This window comes from Hippocampus zosterae, chromosome 14 (assembly GCF_025434085.1).
Source record: "Hippocampus zosterae strain Florida chromosome 14, ASM2543408v3, whole genome shotgun sequence".
NCBI lineage: Eukaryota > Metazoa > Chordata > Actinopteri > Syngnathiformes > Syngnathidae > Hippocampus > Hippocampus zosterae.
The window spans coordinates 11753326-11767480 of NC_067464.1; the positions used below are offsets into that span (position 1 = coordinate 11753326).

Genomic DNA, 14155 nt, shown 5'->3' on the forward strand with positions numbered 1-14155 from the left:
TCCTCTTAAGAAACCCACACCCTTTTCATACATCACTGCCAAAACATTCATTCAGAAACCTTCAATCATTCACCAAATGTTATAATCCCGCTCGTCGTTATTGCATTTATCAAACTGATCCCCTCTCTTTCTTTTTCCAGAGGAAGGTTATGTGAAAATGTATTTGAAGGGCCGTCCCATTACCATGTTCATGCCCAAAGACCAAGTGGATGGCTACTGTCTGGAAGCGAGAGCAGACCTTCCGGCCAGCAAGCTCAAACTGGACTGGGTGTATCCTTTAAAAAAAAAAAATAATAAATAAATAAAAATAAATGCATCCCCATCATGAAAGCAATGAGTGGCGCCACTAAGTAGCTTTTAACATTTGAGATCTCTTTTTATTCCCCGATGCAATATTACCGCTGCTGTTTTATTTTCTTAACCTTAATCATGAATAGATACGGTTACCGCGGTCGAGACTGCCGCTCAAATCTTTACTTGTTGCCCACTGGAGAAACTGTGTACTTCATTGCCTCTGTGGTTGTCCTCTTCAATGTGGACGAGCAGCTGCAGAGACACTACACTGGACACACGGACGATATCAAATGGTACACAAAATGTAGCTCTGATTAACGCACTGCCAAAACGAATGATTCTCAACTACCGTGTCATTGCGTCGCCGTGCGTGATTATCTAATTTCCCTCCATTGGTCTGAAAAGTAACTGTTCCTAGTTCAGAAATCTTTGACAGTGGTGACAGTGAGAGGCGGAAGAATTCCACTAGATGGCAGGCGGTACAATTGACCTGCGTAGCTACCTGTTGCCATTTAGATAAGAGAATACTAGCTTTGTGTTGAACTGAACAGGCCCAGATTCCATAGCATGTAAATTTGTTCCTAAATCAAGATCATCATATTTAAGTGTGCATGCTAGTTTTTTAGGACATCCATCCATCCATCTTCTACCGCTTATCCGAGTCGGGTCGCGGGGGCAGCAACTTTAGCAGGAAAGCCCAGACTTCCCTCTCCCCAGCCACTTCTTCTAGCTCTTCCCGGGGGATCCCGAGGCGTTCCCAGGCCAGCCGGGTAACATAGTCTCTCCAGCGTGTCCTGGGTTATCCTCGGAGTCTCCTCCCGGTGAGACATGCCTGGAACACCTCACCAGGGAGGTGATCAGGAGGCATTCTAATCAGATGCCCAAGCCACCTCATCTCGCTCCTCTCAATGTGGAGGAGACTTTTTGGGACAGTTTTTTTGTAACGTGAACTACAGTGTGTGTCTTGGCTCAATATAGCTTGGGGTGGCTCAGTATAGCTTGGGGACCATTGGCTTAAATATACGGACATTATGGACACTTGACCTTTTGTAACAGTCGTTTCTGGGATATTCACAGCTAAGAAATGTGTCTCTGGTCCCAAGTTAACGTTCTCTACCGAATTCTACTGGCTCTTATGAGAAAGTGTCTTTGAAAGTAGGCTTAAGCAACATTACACCCACAGAAAAGCAGCTCCATGTCCTTCGTTTATCCCTATTCACTGCTACGGAGTAACTGAATCAAGCTGCTCTGCCTCATTCACATCTCTCATGTTGTGTGATGAACGGCCTTGTGATTTTCATATTTACACTCCAGGTTTACTCGGAGTTCAGATAAATCCTCCACGATTTGATGCATTTGAAGTTGCAAAAAAGCGGTTCATTTATCTTCAGCCTGACTTTGCCCACATAACAGCAAATGGAAGTGAAATACTGTGTCGCCGTGGCTCTTAAATCCTTTTGCGCGCATCTTTATTCAAATGCTCCTTTTGATGAATGGATGCTGAAAGATGTTTTCACTGTTTTTGTGTTTTCACATCCTCATCTTAGCTTGGCAGTCCACCCCGATAAAATCACCATAGCGACCGGGCAGGTGGCGGGTACGTCTTTAGAGGGGAAAGTAAGTGAATTCCAATGTTAGCATTTCATGATATTTTGAGTCACGTGTAATTTGCTGCTTTCCTCTTATCACATGATGAAATTGTTGACACCTTTCTTTATGGGTTTTTGGCTTGCAGTTGGCGCCACATATTCGCGTGTGGGACTCGGTCAGCCTCAACACCCTCCACGTTCTGGGAGCCGCTTACTTTGAGCGAGCCCTCGTCTGCTTGGCTTTCTCTAAGTCGGTGAGGAAAAGGATGCAACAAGATTAGTCATCGAAAGTGACTTTTGACATTTACATCGAAATGTCATGTCAAATATTGTTTTTGTTTTTTTTATTTTAGAATGGAGGAAACACATTGTGTGTTGTTGACGACTCTAATGACCATGTGCTGTCCGTATGGGACTGGCAGCGAGAAGACAGACTGGCTGAGGTCAAGGTGGGTTGCATGCGGATGTGCATGCATCCGTCCGTGCCCAAGGCCGTGGCAGGCGGCATATGGCTCGCGTACTTCTCTGTTCTGGCCCCACGGTGCATTTACATTATCAAGATACTTGTAGAGTTTGCTGCATTTTTCGACATAATTGGTGAATTAAAATCAATGAGTTCATTTTTATTCAGCGTTCATCCATCCATCCATTAGTCAAGCCTTTTATCCTCACGAGGATCGTGGGCGTGCTGGAGCCTATCTCAGCCATCTTTGGGCAATAGGCGGGGTACACCCTGAACTGGTTGCCAGACAAACAACCATTCATACTCACAGTCACACCTAAGGACAATTTAGACCGAGTCTTCCATTGTCCTGCCATGCATGTTTTTGGAAGTACCTGGAGAAAACCCACGCAGCCACAGTATTTTATTGGATCTTGGGTTATGTGCGCCACTTAACCGTGCAAACTCATTTCTTTGGTTTACAGACATCCAACGACACGGTGTTTGCTGCAGACTTTCACCCGACTGACAGCAACATCCTGGTGACCTGCGGCAAGTCGCATCTCCATTTTTGGAGCTTGGAAACAGGCATGCTGGTCAAAAAGCAAGGACTTTTTGAGGTAAAACGTCACACCACGTTCGTCCATTCATTCGTTTTTTTGTTATTGTTATTATTGCTATTGGACAGACCAGATGAACCAGTCCAAACCAGTTCATCATTTCATCGTAATCTTACAATATTAACTTTAAAAATGGCTTGCAAGCAATTTGATTTATTTTTATTATTTATTTATTTTGTTAAAATGCACTTGACATAGAGGCGTATGTAGCAAAGACTTCTTGTGCTAACAGCCCAGGCTAAACATAGCTCTTCCTCGGAACGCTGAGTTTTTCAACTAATGGCTGGCAATGGGTTCAACATTTAAAAAAAAAAAAAATGAAAATAGTGCTCTCTTGTAGAAAGGTGGCGGTTAATTGTATTTTAACTAGGCCCATGCTTGTGTTTTGGGATTTACAGAAACAGGAGAAGCCCAAGTTCGTTTTATGTGTGACCTTCGCAGAAAATGGAGATGCCATCACTGGGGACTCAAGTGGAAACATCTTGGTGTGGGGAAAAGGTACATAATACTTACTGGATATCTTGACATGGTTGTGTGCCGACTTCCAGGAAATCCAGCTAATCAATATGTTTATCCTTCTAAACTCATTATTAGCTCCAAAACCGCCTATTTGTAACAAAACAGGGTCATCCTGGGGACTTTCCGAAGCAGAGACACACCATTCCCACTTCTTCCAACATAATCTCTCTCTGATCCACTCTATCGATCGACCTGTCTGACTGTCGGCCATTTTACGAGCCTGCTTCCAGCAAGCCGACTTTCTCTGGGCTTTCTCTCGCCCATCTTATCCTGTCCTTCTCTGTCACGCAGGCACTAATCGCATCAGCCACGTCATCCATGGAGCTCACGAAGGCAGCATCTTTGCCCTGTGCATGCTGAGGAATGGCACTCTGGTGACTGGAGGCAAAGACTGCCGCCTCATCTCCTGGGACAGCAGCTACCAGCAGATCCAAACAGTGGAGGTGAGAAATGGGCCTCCACTATACAAGCACAGGAATACTTGTGCTCTGGAAAAGTAAATGCAGCCATATCTGTTATGTGTCACTGGAAATGTACAAGGAAATAGATTAAATCCAGTAACCCTCCATGATTTGCTATTAATTGATGCCCCTCCCCAAGAAATGTTGTAAATGTCTATCACAATAGTTTAAGGCATTGAACTTCAATATTGTTTGAAATTCATCTTACAACCTTAGTCTTAAAAATAAATGACTAAAAGGTGTTTTCATGGGGATAATCTGGTGTGCATGCATATGCAGTTCCACTAACAACCCAGGCTAAAATACCTCCTCTCGGGCATTCGAAGTTTATCTCTCAATTGAGATGTATCACTTCAGCATACTTCCTTTGAGCAATTACTGCACTACTTTAGTATGTAGCCATGGCTTTGGTGCCATTTTGTTGCATCTTTGTGCATTTCAGGAAAAGCAAAATAACTTCAAATCGGTGAGTTTTTCAGCAAATAGCGAGAGATTGGTTCCACCGTGAAACTTGCGAGTAGTGCAATGCGTGGGATTCCTGGAACTTTATTATTCTGCTTCCACACATAAGCATGCATGCGGGTTTTGCTGTTGAGCATCTCATTGTTAGATGGAAAGAGTCAGCTGAATGCTGTGATAAAATATTAAACACTCTGTACCGTCTGTACTGGCTTGAAAAAAAAACTCTGCTGCTTATGCTGGCAAGAAGCAGCACTCCTGCAGGCAGTAGATTTTGCACTTCATAAATAAATCATATGATGTCTTCTTTTGCTCATGAGCAGGATCATCATTTGCAGTAAAAGATGAATGTGACTCGAGACTCTTCAGATAAATAGAGAGTATACATGGTTTGTAATGGTTTGGTCACAGGTGCCAGATTTGTTTGGTCCTATCCGGACTGTCGCAGAGGGCAGAGGGGAGTCTGTTCTCATTGGAACCACAAAGAACTTTGTTTTGCAAGGCAGCTTGGATGGAGAGTTTGTGCCGATTACTCAGGTTAGTCACTTTACCCTTCAAACATTTCTGCCTGAGAGAGCACACCGCAAAATGTCAAATAAATCTCTTTCGTTTTTTTCCCCTGGTTGTTAGGGTCACACTGATGAGTTGTGGGGTCTGGCCGTACATCCCTGTAGGCCCTATTTTCTCACATGTGGCTATGATAGGCAAGTCTGTATGTGGGATTCCAGTTCACATCAGCTGATCTGGAGTAAAAACATGGAAGTAAGTCGAGTCCACACTGCCCCCTGAAGGCCACTTAAACTATCACATCTAATGCATCGAAATTGGACGCCTGGCTTGTGTTGGTTTTGATCTGAGTCATGCAACTGACGTAATCTTATTTCTGTTTTCATTTTGCAAGATATTGTACTACGATTTTTTTCTAATTTCTGTTCAACTTTTCTCACTGCCTGCAGGACACTGCCCAGTCAGCAGACTTCCACCCATCTGGAACTGTTGTTGCAATAGGAACCCAGATTGGCAGGTTGGTGGGGAGAACCCTCCTTGAAACGGACAAGTCATTAAATATTTGACAAATCTGCGTTACCCTCCACCAGTCATATTATATATATATATATATATATATATATATATACACACACACATATTATATATTTATCAACATTTTTATGTGTGTGCTGGGCTCTGCAGGTGGCTGGTACTGGACACTGACTCAAAGGATTTAGTCACGGTGCACACAGATGGAAATGAGCAACTTTCTGTGATAAGCTTTGGTCGAGGTTTGTGCTTTTTACATAGAGTAGATATTGTGCAATTTATTTGCAATTTGTAGGACTGCATATTGTTAACAGGAATATTTTCTCACTAGAGTTTATGACAATTTACATGTATGCACTGTAATGAGCAGAGGTGGACACATCAGTATATCGGTCATCCTTTCGTCATTGTACAAGGCCAGCCCAGTCTGTCGGCATATTCCATTCTCTTCTTTTAATATTCTAAATGTTTTTAATAATTCAAATTTGACAGCATTGTGAACAACTCTCTCCTCTGTTATGTGTTAAATTTGGAAGACAATTTCCACTTTACTTGGCCACTCTTCAAGTCCAATTTAAACTAAATCCCTTGCGTTACGAAATGTACATGTAAATATGTTTTTGACAGATTAGATGGTTACATTTTTGCTTTGTTTACTTTTTAAAAACTGCTGTAGATGGCAACTTCCTGGCCATCGGCTCTCATGACAGCTACATCTATATCTATGCCGTGGCAGAAAATGGCAGGAAGTACAGCAGAGTGGGGAAGTGCTCAGTAAGTGTTTCATCATTCCATTCACCTGCAATTCAATTTTGAAGTTAGATACAGTGCAGGATATTGGTATAAAAAAACGTGTTGTAATTGTTGTTGTTTTTTTTTTTCTTTTTTCAATGTGTAATTTTTGCAGGGTCACTCGAGTTTCATCACCCACCTGGACTGGTCGGTCGACTCCCAGTACCTGGTGTCTAACTCAGGAGACTACGAGATACTGTACTGTAAGTGCACACTAGTGTCAACCTGGGTTGACCAAAAAGATGCAAGTTTCGTTATAGTTGAACACAGAGGTGCACAAGCGTCATTAGGACCAAGGATCCTTACTTAACAACAATATGTACCCCTCAATGCTAGAAACTATTTTTCTTTATTGAAAGTTTCAACCTGAATATTCTGGAAGTATTTAATAGAAATGTACTTAACCAAATCAAACTTAATTATCGTTGTCACTAACTACAAATGCGATGTGAATGCATTTACCGTTTGTCATATTTATGTGATGATACAGCAATCTATCAGAACTTTTATTTGCCCTAGAGCTAAAGTAAGGAGAAATAATTGGCTTAGTATTATTTTATTGACAATGTCATCCCTATATGCACTATAGGTGTGCATTTTTGAAATTTTATGATATTTATTTACTGCAAATTGTTTTGCGGAAGCTGACAGCTCCCAGACCCCCAGTGGTCTGGAGACTTCAGTTCGAGAACCAAAGGCTTAACAGAACATGCACATGCAATTAAAGAATCTCAAATGAGATGATAATACACCAAAATTGCAGTCAGTGCTTGAAATATATTTTTTGACTTTTGAAGTGTTTGTTATTCCTGTCGTATGCATCTGATAATTTTGTGGAAAATGGACTGCGCTTATATCATGCTTTTATCTACACCATATGGTAGTGATGGTAAAATGAAGCGTCAAAATGCTTCATGAACTAGTTGTATTTTTTGATTCCACTAGATGGCAGTGTTGATATAAAGAAAGGGGTTTAAGAAAAGGCAAGCAAGTGTGCTTTCAGGTCTACATTGAGCAGAGAGTTTACTTTTTGGAATTTCACAGACCCCCCAAAGCACAGTCCAGTATACTTGTATGAGTTTGATGTGGAAGAACATGACTTGTAGAAGCTGTATTGTGCGCAAAAGGGGGGAAACGCCATCTTTGTTCTTCTGAAGATGCCATGGCTAAAAATGTGTCCCAAAACTTCTCCATATGGTATATTAACAAATGCAGACAGCAAGATTAAATTGTATGTTGTGTGTTTTGTGCTTGCGTGTGTGTGTGTGTGTGTGTGTGTGTGTGTGTGTGTGTGTGTGTGTGTGTGTGTGTGTGTGTGTGTGTGTGTGTGTGTGTGTGTGTGTGTGTGTGTGTGAATGCATGTGTGGGTGTTTACGCAGGGATCCCCTCCGTGTGCAAACAGGTGGTCAGCATGGAGACCATCAGAGATATTGAATGGGCCACACACAGCTGCACTCTAGGCTTTCAGGTGTTTGGTATGTTTTCATTTGTTTTCATAATTTCTTCTCTTAATCATAGGAAGTAAGAAACGGTTACTGTTAACTTCCTACCTCCCCTTCAGGCATGTGGTCTGATGGCTCGGACGGCACCGACATCAATGCTGGCAGCAGATCCAATGATAAGAGCCTCCTCGCTACCGGGGACGACTTTGGGAAGGTCCACCTCTTCTCCTTCCCCTGTTCTCAGTTCAGGGTAAATGTTCTGCACTCTGCTATGTGAAAGAGTTTGTGGTGGGAGGGAACAAAGTACTTGGTTTCAAAACATAATACATGTTTGAAGATAATTGCAGAAAATGTGCATTCTCCTGGATAGGAGACTGCCTACCATTAAAAGCAGCTTGTATGAACTGAAAAGCTGGAATAACTGAGGTTGAAAAGCAATAAATAATCGAGTCATCTCTCAATTCATTTCAACTGTATTTGTAGAGCACTTTAAAACAACCACCGCTTTATCCAAAGTGCTGTACATGGAGCAAAAATAATTAATACAACAACAAATAAACACAATAAATTAATAACAAAGGCAGTAGAACGCACAAAAATAGTCAAACGAAAAAATCAAGTCTCATTCTGAGTCAGGGCTCACTCTGTGTTATGCATCATCGTGATACCTGACTGGAAGACCTCCAAGACGTTATGTTCAAGCAAGAAAGATTTTACATCACTTTTTCCCAATATTCTTAAATGAAGGCAGCTTGGAATTGGGCCTAAAATTTAGTACATCATGATCAAGTTGGAGAGATAATTGGCAAACCAGGCAGCTGCATGTTTAAATGTGGAGTAGAGCTTTTAATAAATCAATTAAAAAGAACACATTTTTTTCTCTAGTGTAATATTTTTCTCATATTTTATATTTGTTGTCAATTTTACTGTATATAAGTGCCAAAGAACATTCATTTGTCGGTTTTACTATTATACTTCAATATATTGCAGTCTATGTATTTTTTCCATTATGTGCTGCCACTTATGTACATTGTGTGCATCTTTTGGCACAATGTGACAAGTTAATGAATCATTTTGAAAGTATGCTAATGTTAAAAAATCTTGGCTATGATCATAATTTCAGGCTCCCAGCCATGTTTATGGAGGCCACAGCAGCCACGTGACCAACGTGACCTTCCTGTATAACGACAGCTGCCTGGTGTCGACTGGGGGGAAGGACATGAGTGTGATGCAATGGAGGATAGTTTGAGCGACAAGACTTGGAATGAGGACTTACCTCTGCTGTTGCTCACGCCAAGTGGAAGCAAAACCAAATTGCACTACGAAAGAACCAATTGAAATGCCTAATAATGTGCATCTGAACTGAGGTGAATTAACAGAGGGTTTTCATTGCGGGTCTGCTTTCAGGTCTCGGGTGAGATGATATGGTGAAGTGTGACGTGTTGCTTTGTGTTCCTCCCTGTTTTTTTCTTCATTCAGTCGCACTCCATGGAAAATCCCTCCAACATACTCTAATCCAGTGTTCCCAACCTTATTTGAACCATGGCACATATTTTGCATGACAAAAAAAACCTCGCCCACACTACCAAATGTTGTACACACAGGATAGCTGTCCCTTCAGCCATCGAGTGGAAAAGTATCAAATTCATTCTGCCTGTTACAATACATTACTGATGTCGAGGAACCAAGATGAATAAAGTTTGAAAAGTTCCCGCAATATCCCGCAGCCCATCTGATAGTCTCGTACAGCAAACTGGTTTGAAATCACAGCTGTAGTCCACTCCCGTGAGACGAATAACCCAAATTTTAAAGAAAAGAACCAAAGTCTCATACTTATGATACCATTCGTGCAATTGCACATACTTCTAACAGTTTCCGTATGAACTGAAGTTTTTGTATTTTTTGACTGACATTACACTAATCAAGCCAAAAGAGGAGGATTGGATGGCAAACTGTGCATGGAATATTTTTTTTTGTTGGTTTTTTTTTCTATTGTATTGAACCACTCAGGAAACTCCCTGGACAAGTACACCCCATCTCATGACTACAACACATAAATTTGACAAATCACGCAACTAAATACCTTTTTACTGTCAGGGGACATTTTCAATCGTCCGAGTGCCATTGATCAAACAAATAGTATTAAATATTATGAGCTTTTTCAGGTTAAATATCTTTGTTTTTTATTTTTTATTTTTGTAATCACAGTTCCTCTGTGGTTATATTTACTTTGACAATTGCATTGGTCTGGATCAAACCGTGTAGCGGGCAATAGGTTCCACACCTCCTACCCTAAATTTATGTTGCTAAATTGCACTTGATTTATGTGCATTTACAAACTGTGGATCTGATATTTAATTTAAAGGACATTTATACTACAAATAAAAACACTGAGTGGGGAGTTGTTTGTAATCCCAAAAATGTTTGTTTCTGAAATCAATCAAACAAAAGAGGTAGGGTTTTTTTTGTTTGTTTTTTGGAGGGGGGCGGGAACTGGGGGGGGGGTGCCCCCTACAGTATAGGAGGATTCCTTTACATGCCTGTCTGTTGCGTTCGACATTTAACATCATCTTTCTACTGTTGACTGCAGCCATGGATTGGAATCATGAGACCATATCACTGTAACTGCCTGATCAAGTCGAAGCATCATATTGAATTCAACTTAGTTGTTTTTTTATTTAATTTAATTCTTATACTCTCATATTAAGGCTTCATTAAGCTTTCCCAAAAACAGTCATGGCTTTTTTTCCAACCCTCTGATCTGTGAATTATCACCAGTACTTTTCGCATGCAAAACGTTGCTTTGATTTGTAACCAAAAGGATAAGGTTTGGTGATGAGCTAATGCTGTGAACTGGTATTTGTCTTCCCATGATGCAACTGGTCCCACAATTACCACTGATCATTTAACATTTATCTGACGGCACCAAATAAAACTTCCAGGATTCTGTGTCCAAACTGCACGCCTATGACTCAAGTTTGTTAAAAGCATCATGTAATGCCTGTCAATGTCTGTACAGGGAACCCTTACAAACAGCAAAAAAGTACCGGTAATTGACCCCTCCTCCCACACACACGCACACACTTACACGCGCACACGCTACACTAAAATAGGTTTACTTGACCTTAATTACATATAGATGCCACACGGTGGTGTCAAAGGACTACATTAGTCTAAATGAAACTTGCCCACGGATTCAGCACCACGATGGTGCCAAATCAATCCTGATGTTGCGATTTTTTAAAACTTTTGTGCAGAAGTTAATTGCAGTTAAATTGTTTATTTGTTCTCATTTCCGCAATTAAAGTAGTACTTGAGCTTTTACCAACCTTTTTTATAAAACAAGCAGCTACTTGTACTGAAGTACAAAGGGAGTACTTTGGCCAGCAGTAAGGTTTCAGAGCAACTTTCGCGAATAGCCGGGGGTTCACTGTTTAAAAAAACACTGAATGCCTCTCAAGGGGGAGGGGGTCTAACTGTATGCCTGCAGTTACGCGTCTTCGACACCGGTGGGCAGCATTGAGCGGACTCCTCCGCACGCCGCATTGTAACCTTGCCAAAGCTCTCCGCCTCGCTTCTCCGACCAGCCAACAACACTCCGAACGGGAAGAAAATATGGCGTGAAGGAGGCGGCGGCCACTGACGACCACTGTTACCCGCCCGGTAGCTCGCTTTCAAACGAATAGAAGACAAAGAACATGGATGTAAGGACACGCCGTGGAGCATGTGTGCAGCTGAGACGCCGGAGCACAAAGCGGATGGGAGAGACAGCCTGAGCCGTAGCACGCCTCATCACACGGGCCCTTAAAACACGCTTTTTCCACGTCTGCGAGGCATCCTCGACTTGTTATATTATAATTGTTTTGCATACAACCGGCGAAAGCACTTCCATTGGCTTCGTCGTCGTCGTGTGAAGAAAAAAACGGCGACATGAGGTAAGCTAATCCCAGGCGCCCTATTTGACGCGTCATGACAGATGCACATTGGCACTACATTTTACATTTTCACTCTTAACAAAAAATATATTTGGGTAAGAAGCCTGCACGGTGCATTACAGTATCAACATTAACGAACTACATCATTTCGTTTTGTGTGTGCATGTGTGTGTTGGTGGTGGGGGGTGTCGCCTCCGTCGCTCCCTACAATCTATTTTTGCTATTTCCTCAAATTTAGTAGCCTCCTATTGTCACGGTGTGACCCCGCCCCAATTGTTACAGATGTAGCTTTAAAAGTAGTCATGGCAACGACAGCATCACTGACTGTGCACCAGGTGGTATGGTGGTGGCTGCAGCGGAGTGAGAAGCACGCATGCAGCGATGAAGACCAAGAAGGAGGAGGTGTTTATTCTGGTGGTTGCCAGGCAGGTTAGGCAGCCCCCTCACCCCCCAGTCTGACTTTTTTTTTCCTTCCCAGATGACACACAGACACACACATACCTAAGCTCATCTCCTCGTCTGCTGCCATCAGTCCACATTCTAAATTTGAGCGTATGAGTAGAACTCGGCTGCCACTTACTCGCCTATGTTGGTATGCAGAGTGAAGCCGGGCCCCCAAAACCTCCAGCCTAAACTTCTATTTACAGTTTATAAGCTTCGCGCCTGTAGTTTGACTCCTGTACTGTGGTCAAAGTACATCAATTAGGTACAAGTTTTGTATATATATATATATATATATATATATATAAAGGAAATAAAAAGATCAAATTTTAAGCACAAGAAATGTTCTTAAATTTCTTGGTTTACACAGCTGATAGCACATTAAGATCACCAGGCACACATTAATATTTGTCTATCTTCACCCAAATTTATCATAAATGCTCACATCCAAGACATAATAAGTTCAATTCATCTCCACTAGCCAAAACAGGAGATTCTGATGAATAATGTGTTTGCGGACAATTAATTAAGTAGCAAAATCCACCTTTTTTTTATATTTCTTACGGGGTGGCCATTTTGCCACTTGCTGTCAACTGAAAATAACATCAGAGTTGCTCAGGTAACGAACAATCATGGCTCACCTGTTTTCTGAGTTTTGGTCACGTGACCTTTACAAACTGAACAGTGATTGGTCTTGACCTGAGCCCAGAGCAACTGTAATATCATTTTGGTCGACAACAATTGCGAAATGGCCGTCCCCCGAGATGGATAAAAACGGGTAGATTTTCTGCTTAATTCATATTCCACAAACGTAACCACAAACGCTATCACAAACGAATTTTTTTGGAATTGATTACTCTGGCAATTGACCCCTCCCCACCGACACTGCACAGAGAATGAAACAATAACAAGCCTATTTTGACAAAGTTGAAAGTGTATTTTCCGTTTTTACATGTAGGTCGTAAAAGCAAAAGGGTCGTCAGAAACCTAAATGCTTGAGAAAACTACCTGAAAATTCCTGAAGTATATAAAGTATTTTCAACACTGCAATATGAGCATTACTTGCAGCCTCCTTCTCAGTTATGTTGGTATGCAGCGTACAGCTGGGCTCCCAAAACCTCCAACACTGAGTGGGACATATTTTTATGAGGCTCCCTCCTGCCTGGAGTTGGACTCTTGTGAGTGTCTGAGCATGCGCATTGTGCACTTGACTATTTTTCAGTTTCTTGTTGAATAGGGCAGCTCAGATGTTGGGATTTTTTTTAGCTGGTTTTAAACTCCTTGATTCAAGGGCGGCAAGGATGAGTGGTTTCACAGTTCTGAGATTCAAGGTTCGAATCTTAGCTCTCTTATGCCTCATTTTTATATTGTTTCATCCTTTGGCTTTCTCCTTGTACAGTAGACTTCAACTGAGAGCGCTAATAAACAACTTGAAGCGAGCACTTCTTATGGGAAGACTTTTTCACTCTCTGCTCGGGCTGTGCACAAAGTGTTGATTTGAATTACGATTGGAGTATGGGTGGAAACGCAATCAGCAAATCTGAATTTTCTGACTCGAATCAAAACAAATCTCAGAATACTGTTGTGGATTATTGTGAGACTTGAACGTGAAGAGCAACTCGGTGTGTCAAACATTGACCAAGTCGTAGCTCGGATTTTGAAAAACGTGTAACTTGTATCGCTCGTAAGTCGAGGTATGTGTGACCCGGAGGTGAAACTGTGCATACCATACAGCGAATAGCTGTGAATTTGCTGTACTTCTTTGGACAGCAAACTCATTGAGACTTAATCAACAGCGCCTGTGCTGGTTGCGGCCAAATAGTGCGCTTCATTTTGCCTCATCTGCTAGACAGAGCTGTTTAGCGATGATGGTGACTCTCCACAAAGCCACAGACAAGAACAATTTAAGTCGGCGAGATCATTTTTTATGGGAGATCATTCCTTTGTAGCATAAATTCAAATATCCATACACGAGAGTTATTTTTAGGCAGAGTGCTTTTATTGTCTCGTAGTGCTTCTCTCTTCTTGTCAGGCCGGCTGCTATAATTTGCTTGGCAATGTGTGTCTCTATGCGTGTGACTTTGGTTTTGAAACGGGCGCAAGGGGCTCAAATGCGAGGCGTC

At 41.8% G+C, this 14155-nt stretch overlaps 2 protein-coding genes across 11 annotated transcripts in view; both read left to right on the plus strand.

The window, feature by feature from the left end:
• Window positions 1-10613, plus strand: part of eml1 (EMAP like 1) — a 45800-nt gene extending 35187 nt beyond the window's left edge. For all 10 annotated transcript variants that reach the window (XM_052086191.1, XM_052086187.1, XM_052086189.1 and 7 more), the window contains 17 exons: window positions 141-270; window positions 438-587; window positions 1842-1911; window positions 2030-2137; window positions 2237-2332; window positions 2811-2945; window positions 3344-3443; window positions 3756-3907; window positions 4796-4921; window positions 5015-5146; window positions 5341-5408; window positions 5576-5664; window positions 6099-6196; window positions 6330-6417; window positions 7594-7689; window positions 7776-7906; window positions 8780-10613. In XM_052086191.1, the coding sequence (XP_051942151.1) occupies window positions 141-270; window positions 438-587; window positions 1842-1911; window positions 2030-2137; window positions 2237-2332; window positions 2811-2945; window positions 3344-3443; window positions 3756-3907; window positions 4796-4921; window positions 5015-5146; window positions 5341-5408; window positions 5576-5664; window positions 6099-6196; window positions 6330-6417; window positions 7594-7689; window positions 7776-7906; window positions 8780-8905 (1895 nt within the window). In that variant the 3' untranslated portion in view covers window positions 8906-10613. The remainder of the gene's footprint in view (window positions 1-140; window positions 271-437; window positions 588-1841; window positions 1912-2029; window positions 2138-2236; window positions 2333-2810; window positions 2946-3343; window positions 3444-3755; window positions 3908-4795; window positions 4922-5014; window positions 5147-5340; window positions 5409-5575; window positions 5665-6098; window positions 6197-6329; window positions 6418-7593; window positions 7690-7775; window positions 7907-8779) is intronic.
• A 546-nt stretch (window positions 10614-11159) lies between these two features.
• The window catches only part of evla (Enah/Vasp-like a), a 44520-nt gene continuing 41524 nt past the window's right edge, over window positions 11160-14155 (plus strand). The window contains exon 1 of the mRNA XM_052086203.1: window positions 11160-11591. Coding sequence (XP_051942163.1) covers window positions 11587-11591 — 5 coding nt within the window. The 5' untranslated portion in view covers window positions 11160-11586. The remainder of the gene's footprint in view (window positions 11592-14155) is intronic.